Genomic DNA, 24483 nt, shown 5'->3' with positions numbered 1-24483 from the left:
ACATGCATGCAGCTGTTGTAAAGTTCAGTGTGTTTGTGTAGAACTCTCTCAGACTGTAGGTTCATTACTCGATAATGTAGAAATCATAAAATAGAAATCTATAACTAAGTTTGTATGAAGAAAACAATAGGGTGCTAAGACTTTTGAACAGTACTATGTTTGAGAATATTTATATATCTTTTTTTGTGTCATCCATCTCTAGGTTTAAAAAAAAAACCTGCGCTGTGTCATGACAGACAGGATAATGTTTGAGTTTAAAATGTTTAGTGTGTAGGTAGTGGTATTATACAGACCTGGCAACCTGGAACTGAATCAGTGCAGCTGTTTGCCCTGCGCAGCAGGTTTTTTTTTTTTTAATAAACCTAGAGGTGGATGATATATAAATATTTTGCACAGGACTGTTCCTCTGATAACAGAAACAAAAGCTCCAGCTCTCTCTGCTCTGTTTTGTTCTTTCAGGATTTATCACACAGGTCACTCCTTGTTGAGTTTTTTATGTCCAAGTTGTTTGAAACCAATCTGGGTTTTCTGTGTCGAATAAGGAAGCTGCTTCACCTTTAAGAAAATCAAGCACTTTCATGAAGGAGCTAACTTGAATACGAGAAGAAAAAAATAAAACGAGATTCTTAAGCAAAGTCTTCCATACGCACTTCCGACTTTCTGTTTTTGTAAAATACAATCGTGAATTTCTCTGGAGTTTTCAGGCTGAGCTCCTCTCCTCGTATTCTTTAACCACTCATTTCCTCGTTGTTCTTGAAGCATTTGCTTCTATTTGTTAACAGTTTTCTTAATAGCGGGGAGACAGTAATGCCTTTTATCTATTGCTTGTTCAAGCAGAGAAAAAAAACAGTGCAAAAATTGACCATACTGAAGACAGATTAAGCCTTGCTTGCATGAAAGACAGCATCTGTCTGACCCCAGCTGTAATTATCACGTGATGTGTGACATCATGCACAAGGGGTCTATAAACAGTACGCGTACCATACTACAACAGCGGGGGTGTATAAAATAACTTGCAAAGCAGTAAATGAAACCGAGATGAAGAAAACAGCCAAGGCATAATGGCTGATACGTAGTGAGGGACACTTTTAGGGACTGAAATAAAAGATCAAAAAGCCTAATTTTTGTGGTGCTAGTTCATAATAAATGCTCGTTCCAACTTGCCCGGTCGGGCATGTCAGGGACATATCCCACTTGCCCAAATGCGTGTTTCACTTGCCCTGGGCAATTGGGAAGTATTTAATGTCGAGCCCTGGTCTCTTGATAATTAACATTGCTCTTTGTACCAAAGCTCCTTGTGTAATCACACCCTCTTGTGGAGACTCTTCAGCCAGCTAATAGTGACCAAGTTAACATGCGACATGGTCAAGGCCTATAGATAGTTTTCACATGACGTCACAGAGTCGGGGATTCCCTGCTGGCGGCCATCTTGGAGGGCAAGCTTACCGTACGGGTCACTGAGCACACATTGTAGCGCGCGAGTTACATTTATTTAGAGCTAGCAATGGTGCAAACTTGTTGTATTCACGGCTGTCGTAATAGGTCAGATGATGAAGTCAAGCGGAGCTTTTATGGAATTCCCACTGTACGGGAGCACGAAGGCGAGCAAACAAAGAAACTCAGCATACAAAGGAGAAATCTATGGCTTGCGAGAATCAACCGCAAGGATTATCAGCCTTCCAAACACAGCAAAGTCTGCTCCGATCATTTTATAAGTGGTAAGTTGTTTAAATAAATAATCAGTTGTGTTTAAGTTTGTTTTTGGAAACCAAAACATCATGTGAACAATCTCTGGAGAATGCCTAACTGGAACCGCTGAGTGTACGTTTACATTGTAATGTACACTTAATATCGCTTGTTTGTCACGTTTCTATTTGAAACTTGTCACTTCACTCACGCAAGGGTCATTTTTGAAAAACATTTTAGGTCTATTCTGTAGTCCTGAGCGGTGTGCAGGACTGCACAAATGTGCGCAGCTTCCCGATTTAAACTGTTTTTTTCTCATCCTTATACTTCCTGTTTCATGGACTGTAACGGATTTGCTTATTTAGTAATTTTAATACAGAATTTAATTTGAAATTATAATCAGACACTCCAACGCCCCCCCCCCCCCAAAAAAAAAAAAAAATCGGATCTGCGCGATTCAGGCGGCATCCACCAAAAGGCGTGCTGTGAATATATAAAGTTGTATATATCAGACAGCCTTTAAAGTTTGATGAAGTCAGTTTCAGGCTTTGGAGCAGGCTTTGGCAGTTTCAGGCTTTGGCAGCCCTGCATAGTCACTTGAAAATGCATCTTTGTCCACTTCGTAGGGGTCAACTCCCCCAATCAAGGCCAGTTTGGCTGCATACCGTGAGATGTGTATCTATATACTTCTGTTTGCTTGATTTTGCCGACATTGATCTTTATTTTAGAAAACTGACTATATAACTTCATAAATTCGTCCAAGATAATGTAGCCAGTAGTGGCGATGGTCCGTTTTGTTTGCCCTCCAAGATGGCGGCTGGGGGGCGTTCCCCGGAATGCCGTGACGTCAGTGAAAACTATCTATAGCATGAGGGGAAAACTCTACCTGCTCATCAGTTTTAAGGTCTCCAAACTCCTCAAGGAATGTGCTCTCTGAAGGAAACTGCACTGGCTCCAGGAAGTTGAGCAGACTAAAGAGTTCCTCCACAGAGTTCTGTAGAGGTGTACCTGTAAGGAGCACTTTATGCTCCTGAAGAAAAGAAGGACAAAATAGGAGCAAGATGAGTCACCATTCTAAGATCCTTGACTTTTCATATGTGCTGAATGCGTCTGGGAAGTTTTCTCTGTTCTGTAAACATCACATAAAGATAGGCATTAATTTCTGACTAACATGACTACAGTTCAGCTTTTTGGATTGTAGTATTTCATGGCAAAATATTTTTTAGCTTTAAATAAACACAAAGTCCCAAAGTCCTACTATGTATCTAATCAATATGCAGCATAGTCAGTATTTACTGAAGTGCTAGAAGTATCTCCAGAATTATTGGCACCCTTGTGGAAACATGCAAATGTAATTGTATGAACATTACACACAATTATTAAAATTTTCAGCCCAATCAAAAAAAAATTACAAGTTCTCTAACAAAACTATTTAAATAATGTTAAACTTTTAAATAATAGCATTTTCTCTTCAAGCATCTGTGGCAAAAATTGTTTATTTTTTTAATTTTTTAAATTTTCTTATTCGCATATAACTTAATGATAGAACTTGAACAGACGTTTAGTTAAAACTTTAAGTTAATAATGCACAATCAAATACTGTTTTTCACTGCAATTTGTTCTACTTGCCAGAGGTAGGGGACAGATATAATAAAGAGGAATAACAATACAAAAACAAAAACACAGCAAAAACTGTACTGAATGTTAGCTCAATATTTCACAATGCAGTACTACTATAGCAACCTTTGTGAAACAGCCACTTAGTTTAAAAAGATTATTTAATCTAAATGTAAAATCTGAGTGGAATCACAAACTTTATATGATCGCAGTGGCAATGCATGCTTATAGTCTTAAGGTGATAACTTGTGCACTACGTATATGACTGCTATTCTCTGAATCAAAATACTTCCAGAAATGCATTTCTCATGCATTTCCTGTGGATGCAGGCCGAAATGAATACCTGAAGAAGGACTTCAGTATTTCAATAGTGGTGCCTCAAAACTGTTCAGTAATGGATATAAAATTTACATAAGCAGTTAAAACCGCACTAAGCAAAAACATTTCAATATTTACAAGTTAAAGGTTATCATGCTGACCACACACATGGTGAGAAGAATGCTCAGAAGAAACCAAAAATCACAGGTCCAAAATTCAGGTTTAATTTATTTTGGGGGTTGGCAAGTTGCAAAATCAACTATCAGACATCACCTCCCTGAAAGAAAAAAACAACAACAAACAAACAAAAACCCCTGTTTGTAATGGTTGCATAAAGAAGACCTTCATGGGAGCACACTAAATGGCCAGATGTGACCAAAATAAAATGTTTTGGCCATGCAGATCTTCAGTGTATTTGGCATATAACTTAATGATAGAACTTGCCAAATACAGTCAGTGCATTTACATGCACATAGAGAGAATCGAATTTCTGCCGTTGCTCGACTGAAATCGAAGTTCAAAATGCCATGTATACACCTTAATTCGGCTGAAATTGAATCGAACTTGATTTCTCGGAATCGAGCTACACGACCTAGATTATGCGATTTCTGCCGAGCTACTTAGTGCATGTAAACCCTATTGAGCTACGTATTCGAGCTACTTACTTCAGCACCGCCCCTTCCGGAAGTGACGAGTGACGAGACCACAAGGGAAACACAACAGCCTCGGTCGGCATGACAACGAATCATGACAACGGCATGAATCTTTTCTTTTTGTGGCATTGTTTGCACTGTTAAAATTTAGCTCACTTACTGTATCACCAAATACATCTGTACAGCTGTTACATAGCTGTGAATTGTGTACATAAACAAGTCATTGTATTTGTGTGTGTGTATATATATGTCCAACATCTGAAGAATGTCAATAAAAACAAAACAATTGAACTTTTTGTGTGTTTATTAAGACATAAGTTAAATTGTAAGCAAAAAAATATATATTTTTTGTAAGCAAAAAATGGACTTTAGAAAAATATTATTGTGCAAAATAAGTTGTCTTACAAAACAGTGGTCTGCGCCGGACAGTTTGTAGCCATACAGTCTGTTAGAGCAAGCCTAACAGCTTGAACACGGAACTGCCAGTGTTGCCAGATTGGGGGTTTTAAGTGCATTTTAGCGGATCTGAACATGTTTTGGGCTGGAATACGTCAGCAGTATCTGGCAACACTATAGCTCTTCTTCATGACGACAACCGGAAGTGTACCAACACGATGGGGCGTGTAGCGCCACGTGTGGTTCGGGTGCACAATGCACCTTGCACAATAGCCCGATTTCACTTGTGCATGTAGGATTGGATTTCTCTGGCACCCCTGCTGGGACCCTTTGCTCGATTACCGACAGCAGCTCGATTTGGACGTGCATGTAAACGTACTGACTGAAGATCTGCATGGCCAAACCACTCTATTTGGGTCACATCTCGCCATTTAGTGTGCTCCCATGAAGGGATTCTTTATGCAACCATTACAAACAGGGTTTTTTTTCTTTCTTTTTCTTTCAGACCCTCTGCAAGGCAAATGCACACAAGGAAAAGCTTCTTAGGAGGTGGATCATCAATTTGGCTGTGGAAGGAAACTGAGGAACCCCACAAACATGGAGAGAACATAGAGAGACAAAACACAGACAGCAACCCAAGCTCAGCATTGAACTGGAGACCCTTGAGTTACGAGGCAACACATTTACTTTCTGCTTTGCCATGTCACCTGGTAGATGGACTGGCTACCCTAAACTCTGCCACTGAGAGAGAGAGAGAGAGAGAGAGAGAGAGAGAGAGTGTATGTCCGTCCTTCAATGGACTGGCATCCTCTGCAGGGTGTATATCCTTGCCTCCTGCCAGTGATTCCAGAATAGGTTCTGGATTTGCTTCAAGCTCTAAGCATGTTTGAAAAAATTATTCCAGAACATTCAGTGAATGAATGAAATCATGTAGTCTGAATTGAAGATGATTGTCCACATGAACAAATTTGACAATATTTAAAAATAAATAAATAAATAAATAAAACTTTAAATGTTCTATGTAGACTTGGAGTAGCATAGACTAGTTAAGTAGTCAATAAATAGATTCACTAATTTCCACTGTAAGAAACTATTGCCTTGTTGGGTATAATGGAAAACTAATAAAACAAAACTAACTACACAGCTAAAGTTTGTGACAGACCCTGCAAAACATGTTAGAAGTGTTAAATAATGTTACATTGTACTGTCATTCTATTTCAAAATTTTAAGCATGTAAAGGTTAAAAAGCTAACAGTTTATTAAAAGGTTGTAGCATTAAAATGCTGCTATGCCATTGATTGCTAGGGTGTTGCTACTTGGTTGACATGAACCAGTTAAGCATGTAAAGGCTAAAGGCTATGTAAAAATGTTAAAACACTGCTAACCTGTTCAATTTGGTTGCGAGGGTGTTGCTAGGGAGTTGCTATGCTAACCCAATTGGTTGCGAAATGTTTACTATCATATTCCATTTGGCTGCTAGGGTGCTGCTAGGTCATTGTGATGACCCGTAACCTATTTGGTTGCTAGGTGGCTGCTATGCTATCCCAGATGGTTGCTAGGGTACTGCAAGGTGGCTGTTATAGGGTTCTAGGTACTTGCTATGGTATTTCTAGCAGGTTTCAATATGATGCAAGGCTGTACATAGTTGCAAAAGAAACTCAGCTGGTTACTAGGGTGTTGCTTGTGAGCTGTTACAGGATTCCAGTCTTGCAGTACACACACACACTTAACATCATCTACTCTAGCTTTCCTCTATTAAAATGAATAGGGGAAGAAAAAAGGATGGATAGAACAAGAAGGATGACTAGCCAGAAAGATGAGCTAATCAGTAAAATACTTTTTTGAATTACTGAATGAAGAGTGAAAATTAACAGTTGTGCAAGCGCTAGAGTGGAGGAGTAAACAATGTCTCTATACAAGAGTTCTCCAATTATGTTAGATGTTACAGGAAAATGCCCCCACAACCATGAAGGGTGCCAAAAATTCTGTCTGTAGACTAGGTTAATGAAACACACCCGTTGGATTTTCATGACATGATTTTGTAGAAAACAAACAGTATAATAATTAACATTACAAACACATATTTAAAAACAGAGTTTACCTTGAACAGACTAATAGGGAAAAAGGGTATGAAGTTAAGAAACAGACCAAGTTCATGAGTTTGAGTCCTTCCAGCAGTTTACAGTTACGATTCTTCAGTCGATGAGCTTCATCAATCACCACACAGCGCCAATTAACCTTTTTCAGTTCAGGGCAATCAGCCATGATCATCTCAAATGTGGTGATTACACCATGAAACTTAAACAGGCCAGGTAGTATGTTTCCCTGCAAAGAAGTAAACACAGTAAAAATACATATAATACACTTTTATTAAGCCTTAGCATTTACTTAAATTTTCCACACTTGTATGTTTGCAAGGTGCAAATTCAACCAAACAACTCCCCTGGTTGCCATATTGCATTCTTAATTTGTTCAACTACCCAAACTATTCTGTTTAATTTGTCTTCATAATTCATTATACACCATTAGATATACATTCAGATGCATAAATATTTGGAACTTGACAAAGTAATTGTTATTTTAGTTGTCCACCACAGTATACTGGAGTTTAAATTAAATAATGAATATGCGCTCAGACTTTCAGTTTTAATTTGAGGGTACTGAAATCCACATGGAGTGAATAGTATAGGAATTATAGCACTTTCTATGTGTTCTCCCCCTTATTAGGGGACCAAAAGTAACTGGACAATTGGCTGGTCAGGTCTTCACTGGTGGGTCTTATACCCTTATTATGTCACTTCCAAATAAATAGATAAAAGACTGAAAGTTAAATTCAAGTATGGAATTTTCTCTGCTCTTGCTGTTAACTCTCAATCGGAAGTCCAAAGAGCTGTCACTGTCAGTGAAGCAACCGGTCATTAGGCTGAAAAATTAAAACAAACCCATCACTTAAACAGCAAAAACATTAGGTGTGGCCAAATCAAAATCAACAAAAGTAGTAGATGAAAGAAGAACTCCTTCCCTAGTGAAGAAGCCCCATTCACAACAGTTTACCAGATCAAAAACACCTTCCAGGAGGTTGGCGTATCTGTCAAAGTCAACAGTCAAGAGAACGCTTCACCAGAGTAAATACAAAGGATTTATCACAAGATGTAATACACTGATGAGGCTTAAATATAGGAATACCAGATTAGAGTTTTCTAAAACATCAAAAAAGCCTGTACAGCTCTGGAAAGACACTGTTTATATATACAGTGGTGCTTGAAAGTTTGTGAACCCTTTCGAATTTTCTATATTTCTGCATAAATATGACTGAAAACATCATCAGATTTTCACACAAATCCTAAAAGTAGATAAAGAGAACCCAGTTAAAACAAATGAGACAAAAATATTATACTTGGTCATTTATTTATTGAGGAAAATGATCCAATATTACATATCTCTGAGTGGCAAAAGTATGTGAACCTTTGCTTTCAGTATCTGGTGTGACCCCCTTGTGCAGCAATAACTGCAACTAAATGTTTCCGGTAACTGTTGATCAGTCCTGCACACCGGCTTGGAGGAATTTTAGCCCATTCATCCGTACAGAACAGCTTCAACTCTGGGATGTTGGTGGGTTTCCTCACATGAACTGCTCGCTTCAGGTCCTTCCACAACATTTTGATTGGATTAAGGTCAGGACTTTGACTTGGCCATTCCAAAACATTAACTTTATTCTTCTTTAACCATTCTTTGGTAGAACGACTTGTGTGCTTAGGGTCATTGTCTTGCTGCATGACCCACCTTCTCTTGAGATTCAGTTCATAGACAGATGTCCTGACATTTTCCTTTAGAATTCGCTGGTATAATTCAGAATTCATTGTTCCATCAATGATGGCAAGCCGTCCTGGCCCAGATGCAGCAAAACAGGCCCAAACCATGATACTACCACCACCATGTTTCACAGATGGGATAAGGTTCTTATGCTGGAATGCAGTGTTTTCCTTTCTCCAAACATAACGCTTCTTATTTAAACCAAAAAGTTCTATTTTGGTCTCATCCGTCCACAAAACATTTTTCCAATAGCCTTCTGGCTTGTCCACGTGATCTTTAGAAAACTGCAGATGAGCAGCAATATTCTTTTTGGAGAGCAGTGGCTTTCTCCTTGCAACCCTGCCATGCACACCATTGTTGTTCAGTGTTCTCCTGATGGTGGACTCATGAACATTAACATTGGCCAATGTGAGAGAGGTCTTCAGTTGCTTAGAAGTTAACCTGGGGTTCTTTGTGACCTCGCCGACTATTACATGCCTCGCTCTTGGAGTAATCTTTGTTGGTCAACCACTCCTGGGGAGGGTAACAATGGTCTTGAATTTCCTCCTTTTGTACACAATCTGTCTGACTGTGGATTGGTGGAGTCCAAACTCTTTAGAGATGGTTTTGTAACCTTTTCCAGCCTGATGAGCATCAACAACGCTTTTTCTGAGGTCCTCAGAAATCTCCTTTGTTCATGTCATGATACACTTCCACAAACATGTGTTGTGAAGATCAGACTTTGATAGATCCCTGTTCTTTAAATAAAACAGGGTGCCCACTCACACCTGATTGTCATCCCATTGATTGAAAACACTTGACTCGAATTTCACCTTCAAATTAACTGCTAATCCTTGAGGTTCACATACTTTTGCCACTCACAGATATGTAATATTGGATCATTTTCCTCAATAAATAAATGACCAAGTATAATATGTTTGTCTCATTTGTTTAACTGGGTTCTCTTTATCTACTTTTAGGACTTGTGTGAAAATCTGATGATGTTTTAGGTCATATTTATGCAGAAATATAGAAAATTCGAAAGGGTTCACAAACTTTCAAGCACCACTGTATATATATATATATATATATATATATATATATATATATATATATATATATATATATATATATACACACACACACACACACAGTGGGGCAAAAAAGTATTTAGTCAGCCACCAATTGTGCAAGATCTCCCACAGAAGCCTCTAATTTTCATCATAGGTACACTTCAACTATGAGAGACAGAATGGGGGGAAAGAATCCAGGAAATCACATTGTAGGATTTTTAATGAATTAATTGGTAAATTCCTCAGTAAAATAAGTATTTGGTCGCCTACAAACAAGCAAGATTTCTGGCTCTCACAGACTTGTAACAACTTCTTTAAGAGGCTCCTCTGTCCTCCACTCGTTACCTGTATTAATGGCACCTGTTTGAACTCGTTATCAGTATAAAAGACACCTGTCCACAACCTCAAACAGTCACACTCCAAACTCCACTATGGCCAAGACCAAAGAGCTGTCAAAGGACACCAGAAACAAAATTGTAGACCTGCACCAGGCTGGGAAGACTGAATCTGCAATAGGTAAGCAGCTTGGTGTGAAGAAATCAACCGTGGGAGCAATTATTAGAAAATGGAAGACATACAAGACCACTGATACAAGACTCCCTCGATCTGGGGCTCCACGCAAGATCTCACCCCGTGGGGTCAAAATGATCACAAGAACGGTGAGCAAAAATCCCAGAACCACACGGGGGGACCTAGGCCCAATCCCAATTCTAATTTCTACCCCTACCCCTCCGCCTTCCCCTCCTCCTTCCCCTTGGCCCTTCCCCTTGAAACTGAGCTACAAGGGATAGGGCTTGAAATTCAACCCTTACGTATTGGGATAGCCCTTCAATGATCGCATACGTCATCGCGTACCTCCGTCAGCGTTTACGTTAGCAAAACGCGACCAAATGCGTCATTGGCTGCGACCAGCCGCTACAGTCAGAGCCAGAACCAGAAATCTCTGCTGGCAGGGTGTGATTTGTTAACTAACACCACTGAATGGGATATCGCTTCGTGCACCACATCCGACAGAATGAGGTGTCAGAACACTCATGTAAACAATAAAAGCGAGAATAACAGAACAAAACGTACGCAGTAAAGCAACCGAAAACAATACTCACTCCCAAAGCTTTTTAGCAGCAGCTTGGATTTCAGAAATCGCTGCTCATTCTCAGCTCGAAAGCGAATCAAGCGGCGTGTTTCCTCTGGATAACAACTTAAAACACGTAAATAATGGAGAAAATACATTTATGACAATCTTTCGCCGCGGGAACCGCCATCTTTCTGAAATCCGCATGAAATCTCGCTGAAATCCGCATGGCATTGTGGGAAATCACTCAAACCCCTTCGTTCGGAGTCAGCTCCAGGAAAATCTCCGTTTGGAGGGGTACAGAAGCCCTCCCCCTTCCCCTACCCCTCCACGTTAACTGGGATTGGGATACCCCTACCCCTTCACGTGAACGCGCAAAATGGAGGGGAAGGGCTAAGGGGTTGGTCCAAGGGGTGAAATGGGATTCGGCCCTAGTGAATGACCTGCAGAGAGCTGAGACCAAAATAACAAAGGCTACCATCAGCAACACACTACGCCGCCAGGGACTCAAATCCTGCAGTGCCAGACGTGTCCCCCTGCTTAAGCCAGTACATGTCCAGGCCCATCTGAAGTTTGCTAGAGAGCATTTGGATGATCCAGAAGAGGATTGGGAGAATGTCATATGGTCAGATGAAACCAAAATAGAACTTTTTGGTAAAAACTCAACTTATGTTTGGAGGAGAAAGAATGCTGAGTTGCATCCAAAGAACACCATACCTACTGTGAAGCATGGGGGTGGAAACATCATGCTTTGGAGCTGTTTTTCTGCAAAGGGACCAGGACGACTGATCCGTGTAAAGGAAAGAATGAATGGGGCCATGTATCGTGAGATTTTGAGTGAAAACCTCCTTCCATCAGCAAGGGCATTGAAGATGAAACGTGGCTGGGTCTTTCAGCATGACAATGATCCCAAACGCACCGCCCGGGCAATGAAGGAGTGGCTTCGTAAGAAGCATGTCAAGGTCCTGGAGTGGCCTAGCCAGTCTCCAGATCTCAACCCCGTAGAAAATCTTTGGAGGGAGTTGAAAGTCTGTGTTGCCCAGCGACAGCCCCAAAACATCACTGCTCTAGAGGAGATCTGCATGGAGGAATGGGCCAAAATACCAGCAACAGTGTGTGAAAACCTTGTGAAGACTTACAGAAAACATTTGACCTCTGTCATTGCCAACAAAGGGTATATAACAAAGTATTGAGATGAACTTTTGTTATTGACCAAATACTTATTTTCCACCATAATTTGCAAATAAATTCTTTAAAAATCAGACAATGTGATTTTCTGGATTTTTTTTCTCATTTTGTCTCTCATAGTTGAGGTATACGGTACCTATGATGAAAATTACAGGCCTCTCTCATTTTTTTAAGTGGGAGAACTTGCACAATTGGTGACTGACTAAATACTTTTTTGCCCCACTGTATATAAATAAAAGAATGTTCCTAGAATGATGGGAAGAGTATGAACTGCTCATAATCCACATCATAACACCTCATCTTCTGGCATAGGCATGCATATATGGCTGCCAATTGAACTGGTTCCCTTGTATTTACTGATGAGACTGCATAATGAATTCTGAAGTATATAGTGCTATATTATATAGTGCTAGTATATAGTGCTATATATTATATCAGTTAAAATTCAACCAAATACTTCAACATTCATTGGATGGCCCTTGGCACTGCAGATGGACAATGACCTGAAGCATACTGTGAAAGAAACCCAAGACATCCATCCATCCATCCATTATCTGTAGCCACTTATCCTGTTCTACAGGGTCGCAGGCAAGCTGGAGCCTAAACCCAAAACCTTTCTCAGGCAAAAAAAGTTCCATAATGGCCAAGCCAATCACCTGACCTGAATCCAGTTGAGTATACATTTCACATGCCAAGCTAAAGACAAAATGCAAGGCAAAATGTTCCAAGAACCAGCAGAAATTGAACATAACAGTAGTAAAGACCTGGCAGAGCATCATCAGGGAAGAAACCCAGCATTTGGTGGCGTCTATGGGTTCCAAACCTCAGACTAGGTGCGTGCCTAAAGGGGTGGTACGGGGTGGCATTTTTCGGCACTCCCCCCCAAATATGATTGGCCCGCCAGTGCCCTCCCACAGCACCACTGGGCTAGAGTACTGTCAGTCTGACAATGCCCAACACCACTGGATCAGAGAGCTGTCAATTGCTGCCTGATTCTCTGCCAATTGATGCCTGTAAATTTGACAATGATCAACACCAGTGGATCAGAGTGACATCAAAAGCTGCTTAGTTTGTGATGTGGAATCACAATACCATGTTTTTCAAACAGGAGGATGGACATGACTTGACCACAGACCACGTCTCTGTTCATGGTATGGACACGGTCAATTACAAATTTTTAAACATGTGGATTAGGTTGTTGTCGTACTCTGCCGCAACAATATGCATCAGTGAACTCCAGATAACAATAACAGTAGCGAGTACTGTTGCCTACCAATGGCAGAAGGCTACTGATGTGTCGAGTGGCCTAGTAAAGATAATCCTCACTAATATAATGGCTTCAAAAGCTCCTGAGAGTCCCCTTATAATATTATGTAGCTAGTTAATTAGCTTATCTAACATACAGTGCTCAGCGTAAATGAGTACACCCCCTTTGAAAAGTAACATTTTAAACAATATCTCAATGAACACAATTTCCAAAATGTTGACAAGACAAAGTTTAATATAACATCTGTTTAACTTATAATGGGAAAAAAGTAAGGTTAATAATATAACTTAGATTACATATTTTTCAGTGTTACTCAAATTAGGGTGGTGCAAAAATGAGTACACCCCACAACAAAAACGACTACATCTAGTACTTTGTATGGCCTCCATGATTTTTAATGACAGCACCAAGTCTTCTAGGCATGGAATGAACAAGTTGGTGACATTTTGCAACATCAATCTTTTTCCATTCTTCAAAATTGACCTCTTTTAGTGACTGGATGCTGGATGGAGAGTGATGCTCAACTTGTCTCTTCAGAATTCCCCAAAGAAAATAATTTCTTTACACCACAAAGGTGAAGGCTACAAGAAGATCAGCAAAGCTTTACTTATTAGTCAGAATACTGTAGCAAAAGTGATACAAAAAATTAAGAAAGATGGAACTGCAACCATCTCACAGAGATGTCCAGGTCGTCCACAGAAGTTAACACCTCGACAGGAGCGTCTTCTGATGAGAAGGGTTGAAGAAAATCAGCATGCAAGTTCACTGCAGTTATCTAAAGAAGTAGAAAGCCAAACTGGGGTGACTATTTCCTGTGACACAATATGGTGTACACTGCAGAGGAATGGCATGCATGGATGCCATCCACGAAAGAAGCCTCTCCTAAAGCCCAGGCACAAAAAAAAAGCCCGCCTAGAGTTTGCCAGGGCCCATGCTAACAAAGATGAAGACTAGTGGGACTCTATACTCTGGCGTGATGAGACCAAGATAAATGTTTTTGAAACTGATGGCTTCAAAACTGTATGGCGTCACAAAGGTGAGGAATACAAAGAAAAATGCATGGTGCCTACAGTGAAACATGGTGGTGGCAGTGTCCTTATGTGAGGCTGCATGAGTGCTGCTGGTGTCGGGGAGCTGCATTTCATTGATGGCATCATGAATGCACAGATGTATTGCTCTATACTGAAAGAGAAGATGCTACCATTACTCCGTGCCCTTGGTCGTCGTGCACTTTTCCAACATGACTAAACACACATCTAAAGCCACTGTTGGATTTCTGAAGAAGAACAGGGTGAAAGTGATTCAGTGGCCAAGTATGTCTCCTGATCTGAACCCAATCGAACACCTATGGGGAATTCTGAAGAGACAAGTTGAGCATCACTTTCCATCCAGCATCCAGTCACTTAAAGAGGTCATTGTTGAAGAATGGAAAAAGATTGATGTTGCAAAATGTCGCCAACTTGCTCATTCCATGCCTAGAAGACTTGGTGCTGTCATTAAAAATCATGGAGCCCATACAAAGTACTAGATGTAGTAGTTTTTGTTGTGGGGTGTACTCATTTTTGCACCACCCTAATTTGAGTAAAACTGAAAAATGTGTAATCCAAGTTTACATTATTAACCTTACTTTCATGTTATAAGTTAAACAGATGTTATATTAAACTTTGTCTTTTCAACATTTTGGAAATTGTTTGTGTTCATTGAGATATTGTTTAAAATGTTACTTTTCAAAGGGGGTACTCATTTATGCTGAGTACTGTAAGTTTGGCAGACTAGTGAATAGCTAAGACTTTCCCATGTTATGAAGCTTCAGTGCCCCACCACATAAGAGAATAGACAAATATTTCTTTATCTGTTCTTCCCATTGTGCCTTTAATCTTTAAAACAATTACTTTTCCCAAATAGGCTAATAGGCCAAGTCCCTGAATATGGACAAGACTACTTAGTAGCTAGCACAAAACCTGTAGAATACAGCTGTTCAGAGCAGAGCAGAGTCTGGAGTTTTTCCAAATCAGATGATCAAGGTACATCAAATTAAAGCTGGCTATTGATTATGAAAAATGTTCTGTAAGAGTAGGCAACTGTGATTATGCGATGTATCCTAGCAACCGTTTTGATAGGCAGTGAACTAATGTGGCAAGTGTGCCTGGAAGAAGGAGTCATGAGGCAGATATCTTAGCTTGTCATGAAATCTCCTATGTTCCATACATTGCACAAATCTAGGATAAGCTGTTTTATTTTACTACATGATGATTGCCTAGGCAGCACGGTGGTGTAGTGGTTAGCACTGTCACCACACAGCAAGAAGGTTCTGGGTTCGAGCCCAGTGGCCGACGGGGGCCTTTCTGCGTGGAGTTTGCATGTTCTCCCCGTGTCTGCGTGGGTTTCCTCTGGGTTTGAGCCAGTGCGCACAGTCCAAAGACATGCAAGTTAGGCTAATTGGTGGCTCTAACTTGACCATGAGTGTGAATGGTTGTTTGTGTCTGTGTCAGCCCTGCAATGATCTGGTGACTTATCCATGGTGTACCCCGCCTCTTGCCCACAGTCAGCTGGGATAGGCTCCAGCTTGCCTGCGACCCTGCACAGGATAAGCGGTTATGGATAATGGATGGGTGGATGATTGCCTATTATGAACAGTGGCCAGAGGTAATGAATTACTGCAGGAGTCTCGGCCATGGTGACTTATTGCTATTTATCCCCCAACACTCTCTAAACTTAAACATTTACAGTCCCATGAGCCTTTATGCTCACAATGTTGAACTGACAATAATTAGAGTGACTACCTTTTCTGGATGCTACAATAATAATCATTCTCATGGGACCTAAACTTATTTTCAAAATCAAACTGAAAATAGGAATAAAGCAATTTAGATTTAAAAATTGTAAATGTTTTAATTAAGAAGCAGTGTGTATTTGAAAATACTACAACCCCAATTTGATAAATTTGGGGCACTGTGTAAAATGTAAATAAAAAACAGAATATGATGATTTGTAAATCTTGGAAACCTTATATTTTATTGAAAATAGTACAAAGACAACATATTAAATGTTGAAAGTGAGAAATGTCACTGTTCTTTGAGAACTATATGCTCAGTTTGAATTTGATGTCAGCAACACATTTCATAAAAGTTAGGACAGGGGTTACCACTGTATTGCATCACCTCTACTTTTAACAACACTCTGTAAATGTTTGGGAACTGAGGAGACCAATTGCTATAGTTTTGAAAGAGAAATGTTGTCTGATTCTTGCCCGATATACAATTTCAGTTCCTCAACAGTTTGGAGTCTCCTTTGTCGTATTTTATGCTTCATAATGTGACAAATGTTTTAAATGGGAGATAGGTCTGGACTGCAGGCAGGCCAGTTTAGCACCCAGACTCTTTTACTCCAGAGCCATGCAGTTTTAATACGTACAGAAAGTGGTTTGGTATTGTCTTGGTGAAAGGAAGGCCTTACCTGAAAAAGATTTTGTCTGGATGGCACAATATTGCTCTGAAATGTGTGTGTATATATATCATTCAGCATTAATGATGCCTTCCCAGATGTAAAAGCTAGCCATGTCATGCGCACTAATGCACCCTCATACCATCACAGATGCTGGCTTTTGAACTGTGCACTGATAACAAGCTGGGTGGTCCCTCTCCTCTTTAGCCTGGAGGGCGTGGTGTCCATGATTTCTAAAAAGAATTTCTACTTTTGATTTGTCAGACCTCGGGACAATTTTCCACTTCACCTCAGTCTGTCATAAAAGAGCTCGGGCCCAGAGAAGGTGGCGGTGTTTCTGAATACTGTTTATATATGGTTTTAACTTGCATTTGTGGATGCAGTAATGAACTGTTTACACAGACGATGGTTTTCTAAAGTGCTCCAGAGCCCATACAGTGGTTTCCACTGCAGACATGTGTCTGCTTTTAATGCAGTGTTGCCTGAGGGCCTGAAGATCACAGGCATCCAATGTCAGTTTTCATTCAAAATGAGCATGCATTGAAATTTTTCCCGACGTTTTTGGCCAATCACAAGACAGAGACACACCAAAAAATATTGTGTGCAGCTCAGAGAACATTTGCCGTGTATCACACGATTGGTGGTGATGCTACCAATTTTTCATCATTAAGTCTTCGCAAACCCATCGCGAGCTGTAGTGTGACCAGGGCCTTAGCGACTTGTACCAAGTGTCATACCTATCATGACATTGGGACTTAACATTGTAGAGCAGAACATTTAAACATGTTTTTGAGCAAGATGAAAACAGGGGAATCTTCATACTTAAGCTGTTTGTTCATACATAAATCCCTCCAGTAAAGTCAGTTTGTGGTCAGCTATTCGAAATTCGGCAAGCTATAAAAAAAAAAGGTTGTACAGGGATTTTACCAAGCTCAATCCTCATATCCATCAATCTATCCATCAAGCCATCCAGTCCTTTAAATAAATCTATTCTACACCCTTCCTTCCATATATGAATTATTATAATGGCAACCGTGTAAGACAGTGGATTTAGGTACGGTATGGGTAACATGGGCAGCCACCCAGGGTGGCATCTTGCCAGAGGTGGCACGGGGTGCCCATATAAGAGAAAAAAAAAAAAGAAGAGAAAAAAACAAAATTGGAATGGTCACATTTGCATGATTGGTTTTCTATCACTTATTTTCACATCATGTCCATGATATCATGTCACCGTGTGGGTCAATTAACTTGTTGGAGTGGTGCCCTGATTCTAGTTTGCGAGCTAGACAGGTTATTTCCTAGTCTCCCACTCAGAAGTATGAAATGGGGAGGGGGGCAGGGGTAGGATGACCTCAGCTCTACCCACCAGAAGCCCGAGGTATGGGGAGTGGGGGAATATATTAGCTCAACTTTATACAGGACTAATACAATTAGTAAAATCAGATGAAATACATGCAACAGAGAAAGGTATTCAGCTGTCATCTCTTTATGAGTATAATATTTTGCATGTACAGGGCTCGACATTAACTTTTAAACCCACTTGCCCCCTAGGGCAAGTGGGGGTTAATTTCCACTTGCCCCCTAATATTATTACTTGCCCCCGATTTTGCGAGTACTACTTTTTTTTTTTTTTTTTTTTAGGAAAACCATAGAATAGTAGTGAATTACAACATAAAATTAAGAACACACATTGAGTTGAAGTTTGGTTATTGATTAAGTTTATTATTAAGTTTGGTTATTGGTTACTTTTACTTGTAACGGACAATAACAATTTTATCCAAAATAGTTTTTCCTGCGGGCGGCATGGTGGTGTAGTGGTTAGCGCTGTCGCCTCACAGCAAGAAGGTCCAGGTTCGAGCCCTGTGGCCAGCAAGGGCCTTTCTGTGTGGAGTTTGCATGTTCTCCCCGTGTCCGCGTGGGTTTCCTCCAGGTGCTCCGGTTTCCCCCACAGTCCAAAGACATGCAGGTTAGGTTAACTGGTGACTCTAAATTGACTGTAGGTGTGAGTGTGAATGGTTGTCTGTGTCTATGTGTCAGCAATGTGATGACCTGGTGACTTGTCCAGGGTGTATCCTGCCTTTCGCCTGTAGTCAGCTGGGATAGGCTCCCGCTTGCCTGCGACCCTGTAGAACAGGATAAAGCGGCTAGAGATAATGAGATTATATATATATATATATATATATATATATATATATATATATTTTTTTTTTTTTTTTTTTTTTGTTACATCATCCACCTCTAGGTTTAAAAAAAAAAAAACCTGCACTGCATCATGACAGACAGGATAATGTTTGAGTTTAAAATGATTGTTTAGTGTGCAAGTTGTGGGTTTTTTATACAGACCTGGCAAGCTGTAACTGAATCAGTGCAGCCAGTCTGTCATGACACAGCACATTTTTTTTTTTTAAACCTAGAGGTGGATGATGTAACAAAAAAAACAACAACAAAAAAAAACGATATATACATATTTTGCACAGGACTGTGTTCCTTTGATAACAGAAACAAAGCTCCAGCTCTCTCTGCTCTTAATCTGTTCTGTTCTTTCAGGATATACCGTGCACAACCCCCATTCCAAAAAAGTTGGGACAAAGTACAAATTGTAAATAAAAACGGAATGCAATGATGTGGAAGTTTCAAAATTCCATATTTTTTTCAGAATAGAACATAGATGACATATCAAATGTTTAAACTGAGAAAATCTATCATTTAAAGAGAAAAATTAAGTGATTTTAAATTTCATGACAACAACACATCTCAAAAAAGTTGGGACAAGGCCATGTTTACCACTGTGAGACATCCCCTTTTCTCTTTACAACAGTCTGTAAACGTCTGGGGACTGAGGAGACAAGTTGCTCAAGTTTAGGGATAGGAATGTTAACCCATTCTTGTCTAATGTAGGATTCTAGTTGCTCAACTGTCTTAGGTCTTTTTTGTCGTATCTTCCGTTTTATGATGAGCCAAATGTTTTTTATGGCTGAAAGATCTGGACTGCAGGCTGGCCAGTTCAGTACCCAGACCCTTCTTCTACGCAGCCATGATGCTGTAATTGATGCAGTATGTGGTTTGGCATTGTCATGTTGGAAAATGCAAGGTCTTCCCTGAAAGAGACGTCATCTGGATGGGAGCATATGTTGCTCTAGAACCTGGATATACCTTTCAGCATTGATGGCATCTTTCCACATGTGTAAGCTGCCCATGCCACATGCACTAATGCAACCCCATACCATCAGAGATGCAGGCTCCTGAACTGAGCGCTGCTAATAACTTGGGTCGTCCTTCTCCTCTTTAATCTGAATGACAAGGCTTCCCTGATTTCCATAAAGAACTTCAAATTTTGATTCATCTGACCACAGAACAGTTTTCCACTTTGCCACAGTCCATTTTAAATGAGCCTTGGCCCAGAGAAGACGTCTGCGCTTCTGGATCATGTTTAGATACGGCTTCTTCTTTGAACTATAGAGTTTTAGCTGGCAACGGCGGATGGCACGGTGAATTGTGTTCACAGATAATGTTCTCTGGAAATATTCCTGAACCCATTTTGTGATTTCCAATACAGAAGCATGCCTGTATGTGATGCAGTGCCGTCTAAGGGCCCGAAGATCACGGGCACCCAGTATGGTTTTCCGGCCTTGACCCTTACGCACAGAGATTCTTCCAGATTCTCTGAATCTTTCGTTATTATGCACTGTAGATGATGATATGTTCAAACTCTTTGCAATTTTACACTGTCAAACTCCTTTCTAATACTGCTACACTATTTGTCGGCGCAGAATTAGGGGGATTGGTGATCCTCTTCCCATCTTTACTTCTGAGAGCCGCTGCCACTCCAAGATGCTCTTTTTATACCCAGTCATGTTAATGACCTATTGCCAATTGACCTAATGAGTTGCAATTTGGTCCTCCAGCTGTTCCTTTTTTGTACCTTTAACTTTTCCAGCCTCTTATTGCCCCTGTCCCAACTTTTTTGAGATGTGTTGCTGTCATGAAATTTCAAATGAGCCAATATTTGGCATGAAATTTCAAAATGTTTCACTTTCGACATTTGATATGTTGTCTATGTTCTATTGTGAATACAATATCAGTTTTTGAGATTTGTAAATTATTGCATTCCGCTTTTATTTACAATTTGTACTTTGTCCCAACTTTTTTGGAATCGAGGTTGTACTTTGTTGAAGCACCTTTTGATTTAATTACAGTATTCAGGCTTTTGGGGTTCACACCTGCCATCAATTAAAATGACTCTGATTAACCCCAAATAAAGTTCAGACATTTACTCAGTTGCATCCTCCAGCAAAAGCCATGGTTCGCAGAGAGCTTACAAAACATCAAAGGGATCTCATTGCTGAAAGGTATCAGTCAGGAGAAGGGTACAAAAAAAATGTCCACGGCATTAGATATACCATGGAGCACAGTGAAGACAGTCATCAAGAAGTGGAAAAATATGGGACAACAGTGATATTACCGAGAACTGGACGTCCCTCCAAAATTGATGAAAAAACAAGACAAAAACTGGTCAGGGAGGCTGCCAAGAGGCCTACAGCAACAATGAAGGAGCTGCAGGAATTTCTGGCAAGTACTGGTTGTGTACTACATGTGACAACAATCTCCTGTATTCCCCAATATGTCTGGACTATGAGGTAGGGTCAAAGAAAAACATCCAGGCCCAGCTAAATTTTGCAACAAAAAAAAAATACACCAACTCTCCCAGAAGCATATGGGAAAATGTGTTATGGTCTGATGAAACCAAGGTTGAACTTTGGCCACAATTCCAAAAGGTATGTTTGGCGCAAAAACAACACTGCGCATCACCAAAAGAACACCATACCCACGGTGAAGCATGGTGGTGGCAGCATCATGTTTTGGGGTTGTTTTTCTTCAGCTGGAACAGGGGCTTTAGTCAAGGTGGAGAGAATTATGAACAATTCTAAATACCAGTCAATTTTGGCCCAAAACCTTCAGGTGTCTGCTAGAAAGCTGAAGATGAAGAGGAATTTCATCTTTCAGCATGACAATAACCCCAAAAAAGTTTTGGAATGGCCCAGCCAGATCCCAGACCTAAATCCAATTGAAAATCTGTGGGGTGACCTGAAGAGGGCTGTGCAGAAGAGATGCCCTTGCAATCTTACAGATTTGGAGCGCTTTTGCAAGGAAGACTAGGCAAATATTGCCAAGTCTAAATGTGGCAGGCTGATAGACTCCTACCCAAAAAGACTAAATGCTGTAATTAAATCAAAAGGTGCTTCAACAAAGTGTTAGTTTAAGGGTGTGCACATTTATGCAACCAGCTTATTGTACGTTTATTATTTTTTATGTTTTTCTCCCTAACAGATTTGTTTGTTTTTCAATTGAATTGTACAGGTTATAGGTCACATTAAAGGTGGGAAAAGTTTTGAAATTATTTATCGTGGTCTCAGGTTTTGCTGATGTAAAAAAATATCATTTTCATGGGGTGTGTAAACTTTTTATATCCACTGTAACTAACACACCATTAATTTCATTGACATAGCATCATAAAGGTTTTCTGTGATTGGGGAATTTCCAATGCTTTACACTACCTTAAAAGATGTCTATATTATGCTATTATATGATTTTGGGGGGTTATTTGGGCACTGAATGAGGAGTTTGCCCAGGGTGCCATACAAGCTAGAACTGCAACTGAGGTAAGAACAGATCATATTATATAAACATATATTATTATATTACATATACATAACCGCTAGCTGTTGGGACATGGAATGTCACTTCGCTGGGGGGAAAAGAGCCTGAGCTTGTGCGGGAGGTTGAGAAGTACTGGCTAGAGATAGTCGGGCTCACCTCCATGCACAGCTTGGGCTCTGGAACCCAGCTCCTTGAGAGGGGCTGGACTCTCCACTTCTCTGGAGTCGCCCATGGTGAGTGGCAGCGGGCTGGTGTGGGCTTGCTTATAGCTCCCCAGCTCAGCCGCCATGTGTTGGAGTTTACCCCAGTGAACGAGAGGGTCGCCTCTCTGCGCCTTCGGATTGGGGAGAGGGCTCTTGCTGTTGTTTGGGCCTACGGGCCGAATAGCAGTATAGAGTATCCGGCCTTCTTGGAGTCCCTGGGAGAGGTACTGAGAGGTGCTCAGACTGGGGACTCCATTGTGCTACTGGGGGACTTCAATGCTCACGTGGGCGACGACAGTGACACCTGGAGGGGCGTGGTTGGGAGGAACGGCCTCCCCGATCTGAACCCGAGTGGTGTTTTGTTATTGGACTTCTGTGCTAGTCACAGTTTGTCCATAACGAACACCATGTTCGAGCATAGGGGTGTCCATAAGTGCACATGGCACCAGGACACCTTAGGTCGGAGGTTAATGATAGACTTTGTTGTCGTTTCATCTGATCTCCGGCCCTATGTCTTGGACACTCGGGTGAAGAGAGGGGCTGAGCTGTCAACTGATCACCACCTGCTGGTGAGTTGGATCCGCTGGCGGAGGAGGAAGCCGGACAGACCTGGTAGGCCCAAACGTATGGTGAGGGTCTGCTGGGAACGTCTGGCCGAGCACTCTGTCGGGGGGTCTTTAACTCCCACCTCCGGGAGAGCTTTTCCCAGCTTCCGAGGGAGGCGGGGGACATTGAGTCTGAGTGGACCATGTTCTCTACCTCCATTGTGGACGCAGCTGTTCGGAGCTGTGGCCGCAAGGTCTCCGGTGCCTGTCGTGGCGGCAATCCCCGAACCCGGTGGTGGACACCAGAAGTAAGGGATGCCGTCAAGCTGAAGAAGGAGTCCTATCGGGCCATGTTGACCTCCGGGACTCCTGAGGCAGCTGACGGGTATTAGCAGGCCAGGCGTGCCGCAGCTCGGACAGTTGTGGAGACAAACCTCGGAACTGGGAGGAGTTCGGGGAGGCCATGGAGAAGGACTGTCGGTTGGCCTCGAAAAAATTCTGGCAAACCGTCCGGTACCTCAGGAGGGGGAAGCAGTACTCTGCCAACACTGTTTACAGTGTGCGTGGGGAGCTGTTGACCTCGACTGGAGACATTGTCGGACGGTGGAAGGAATACTTTGAGGATCTCCTCAATCCCACCGTCATGTCTTACACTGAAGAGACTGAGGCTGATGACTCAGTGATGGACTCGTCCATTACCCAAGCCGAAGTCACTGAGGTGGTTTGCAAGCTCCTCGGTGGCAAGGCGCCGGGGGTGGATGAGATCCGCTCTGAGTATCTCAAGTCTCTGGATGTTGTGGGGCTGTCTTGGTTGACACGCCTCTGCAACATCGCGTGGCGGTCGGGGACAGTGCCTCTGGAGTGGCAGACTGGGGTGATGGTCCCTCTTTTTAAGAAAGGGGACCGGAGAGTGTGCTCCAATTATAGGGGAATCACACTTCTCAGCCTCCCAGGGAAGGTTTACTCCAGGGTACTGGAGAGGAGAATTCGGCCAATAGTCGAACCTCGGATCCAGGAGGAACAAGGCGGTTTTCGTCCTGGTCGCGGAACACTGGACCAGCTCTATACCCTTCATAGGGTGCTCGAGGGTTCATGGGAGTTTGCCCAACCAGTCCACATGTGCTTTGTGGATCTGGAGAAGGCATTCAACCGTGTCCCTCATGGTATTCTGTGGGGGGTGCTTCGGGAGTATGGGGTTCGGGGCTCTTTGCTAAGGGCTGTCCGGTCCCTGTATGAACGGAGCAGGAGTCTGGTTCACATTGCCGGCAGTAAGTCAGACCTGTTCCCAGTGCATGTTGGACTCCGGCAGGGCTGCCTTTTGTCACCGGTTCTGTTCATAATTTTTATGGACAGAATTTCTAGGCGCAGCCAGGGGCCGGAAGGAATCCTGTTTGGGAACCACAGGATTTCATCTCTGCTTTTTGTGGATGATGTTGTCCTGTTGGCTTCTTCAAACCAGGACCTTCAGCATGCACTGGGGCGGTTTGCAGTCGAGTGTGAAGCGGCTGGGATGAGAATCAGCACCTCCAAGTCCGAGGCCATGGTTCTCGACCGGAAAAGGGTGGCTTGCC

General features: G+C 41.6%; 1 protein-coding gene across 21 annotated transcripts in view; it reads right to left on the bottom strand.

The window, feature by feature from the left end:
* Positions 1 to 24483, bottom strand: part of chd6 (chromodomain helicase DNA binding protein 6) — a 379195-nt gene that overhangs the window by 185831 nt on the left and 168881 nt on the right. For all 21 annotated transcript variants that reach the window (XM_060919167.1, XM_060919164.1, XM_060919158.1 and 18 more), the window contains 2 exons: positions 6819 to 6995; positions 2573 to 2716 (listed from right to left, as the gene is read on the bottom strand). In XM_060919167.1, the coding sequence (XP_060775150.1) occupies positions 2573 to 2716; positions 6819 to 6995 (321 nt within the window). The remainder of the gene's footprint in view (positions 1 to 2572; positions 2717 to 6818; positions 6996 to 24483) is intronic.

Source organism: Neoarius graeffei, chromosome 4, assembly GCF_027579695.1.
Source record: "Neoarius graeffei isolate fNeoGra1 chromosome 4, fNeoGra1.pri, whole genome shotgun sequence".
Taxonomy (NCBI): domain Eukaryota; kingdom Metazoa; phylum Chordata; class Actinopteri; order Siluriformes; family Ariidae; genus Neoarius; species Neoarius graeffei.
This window is presented reverse-complemented; position numbering and strand designations above follow the sequence as displayed.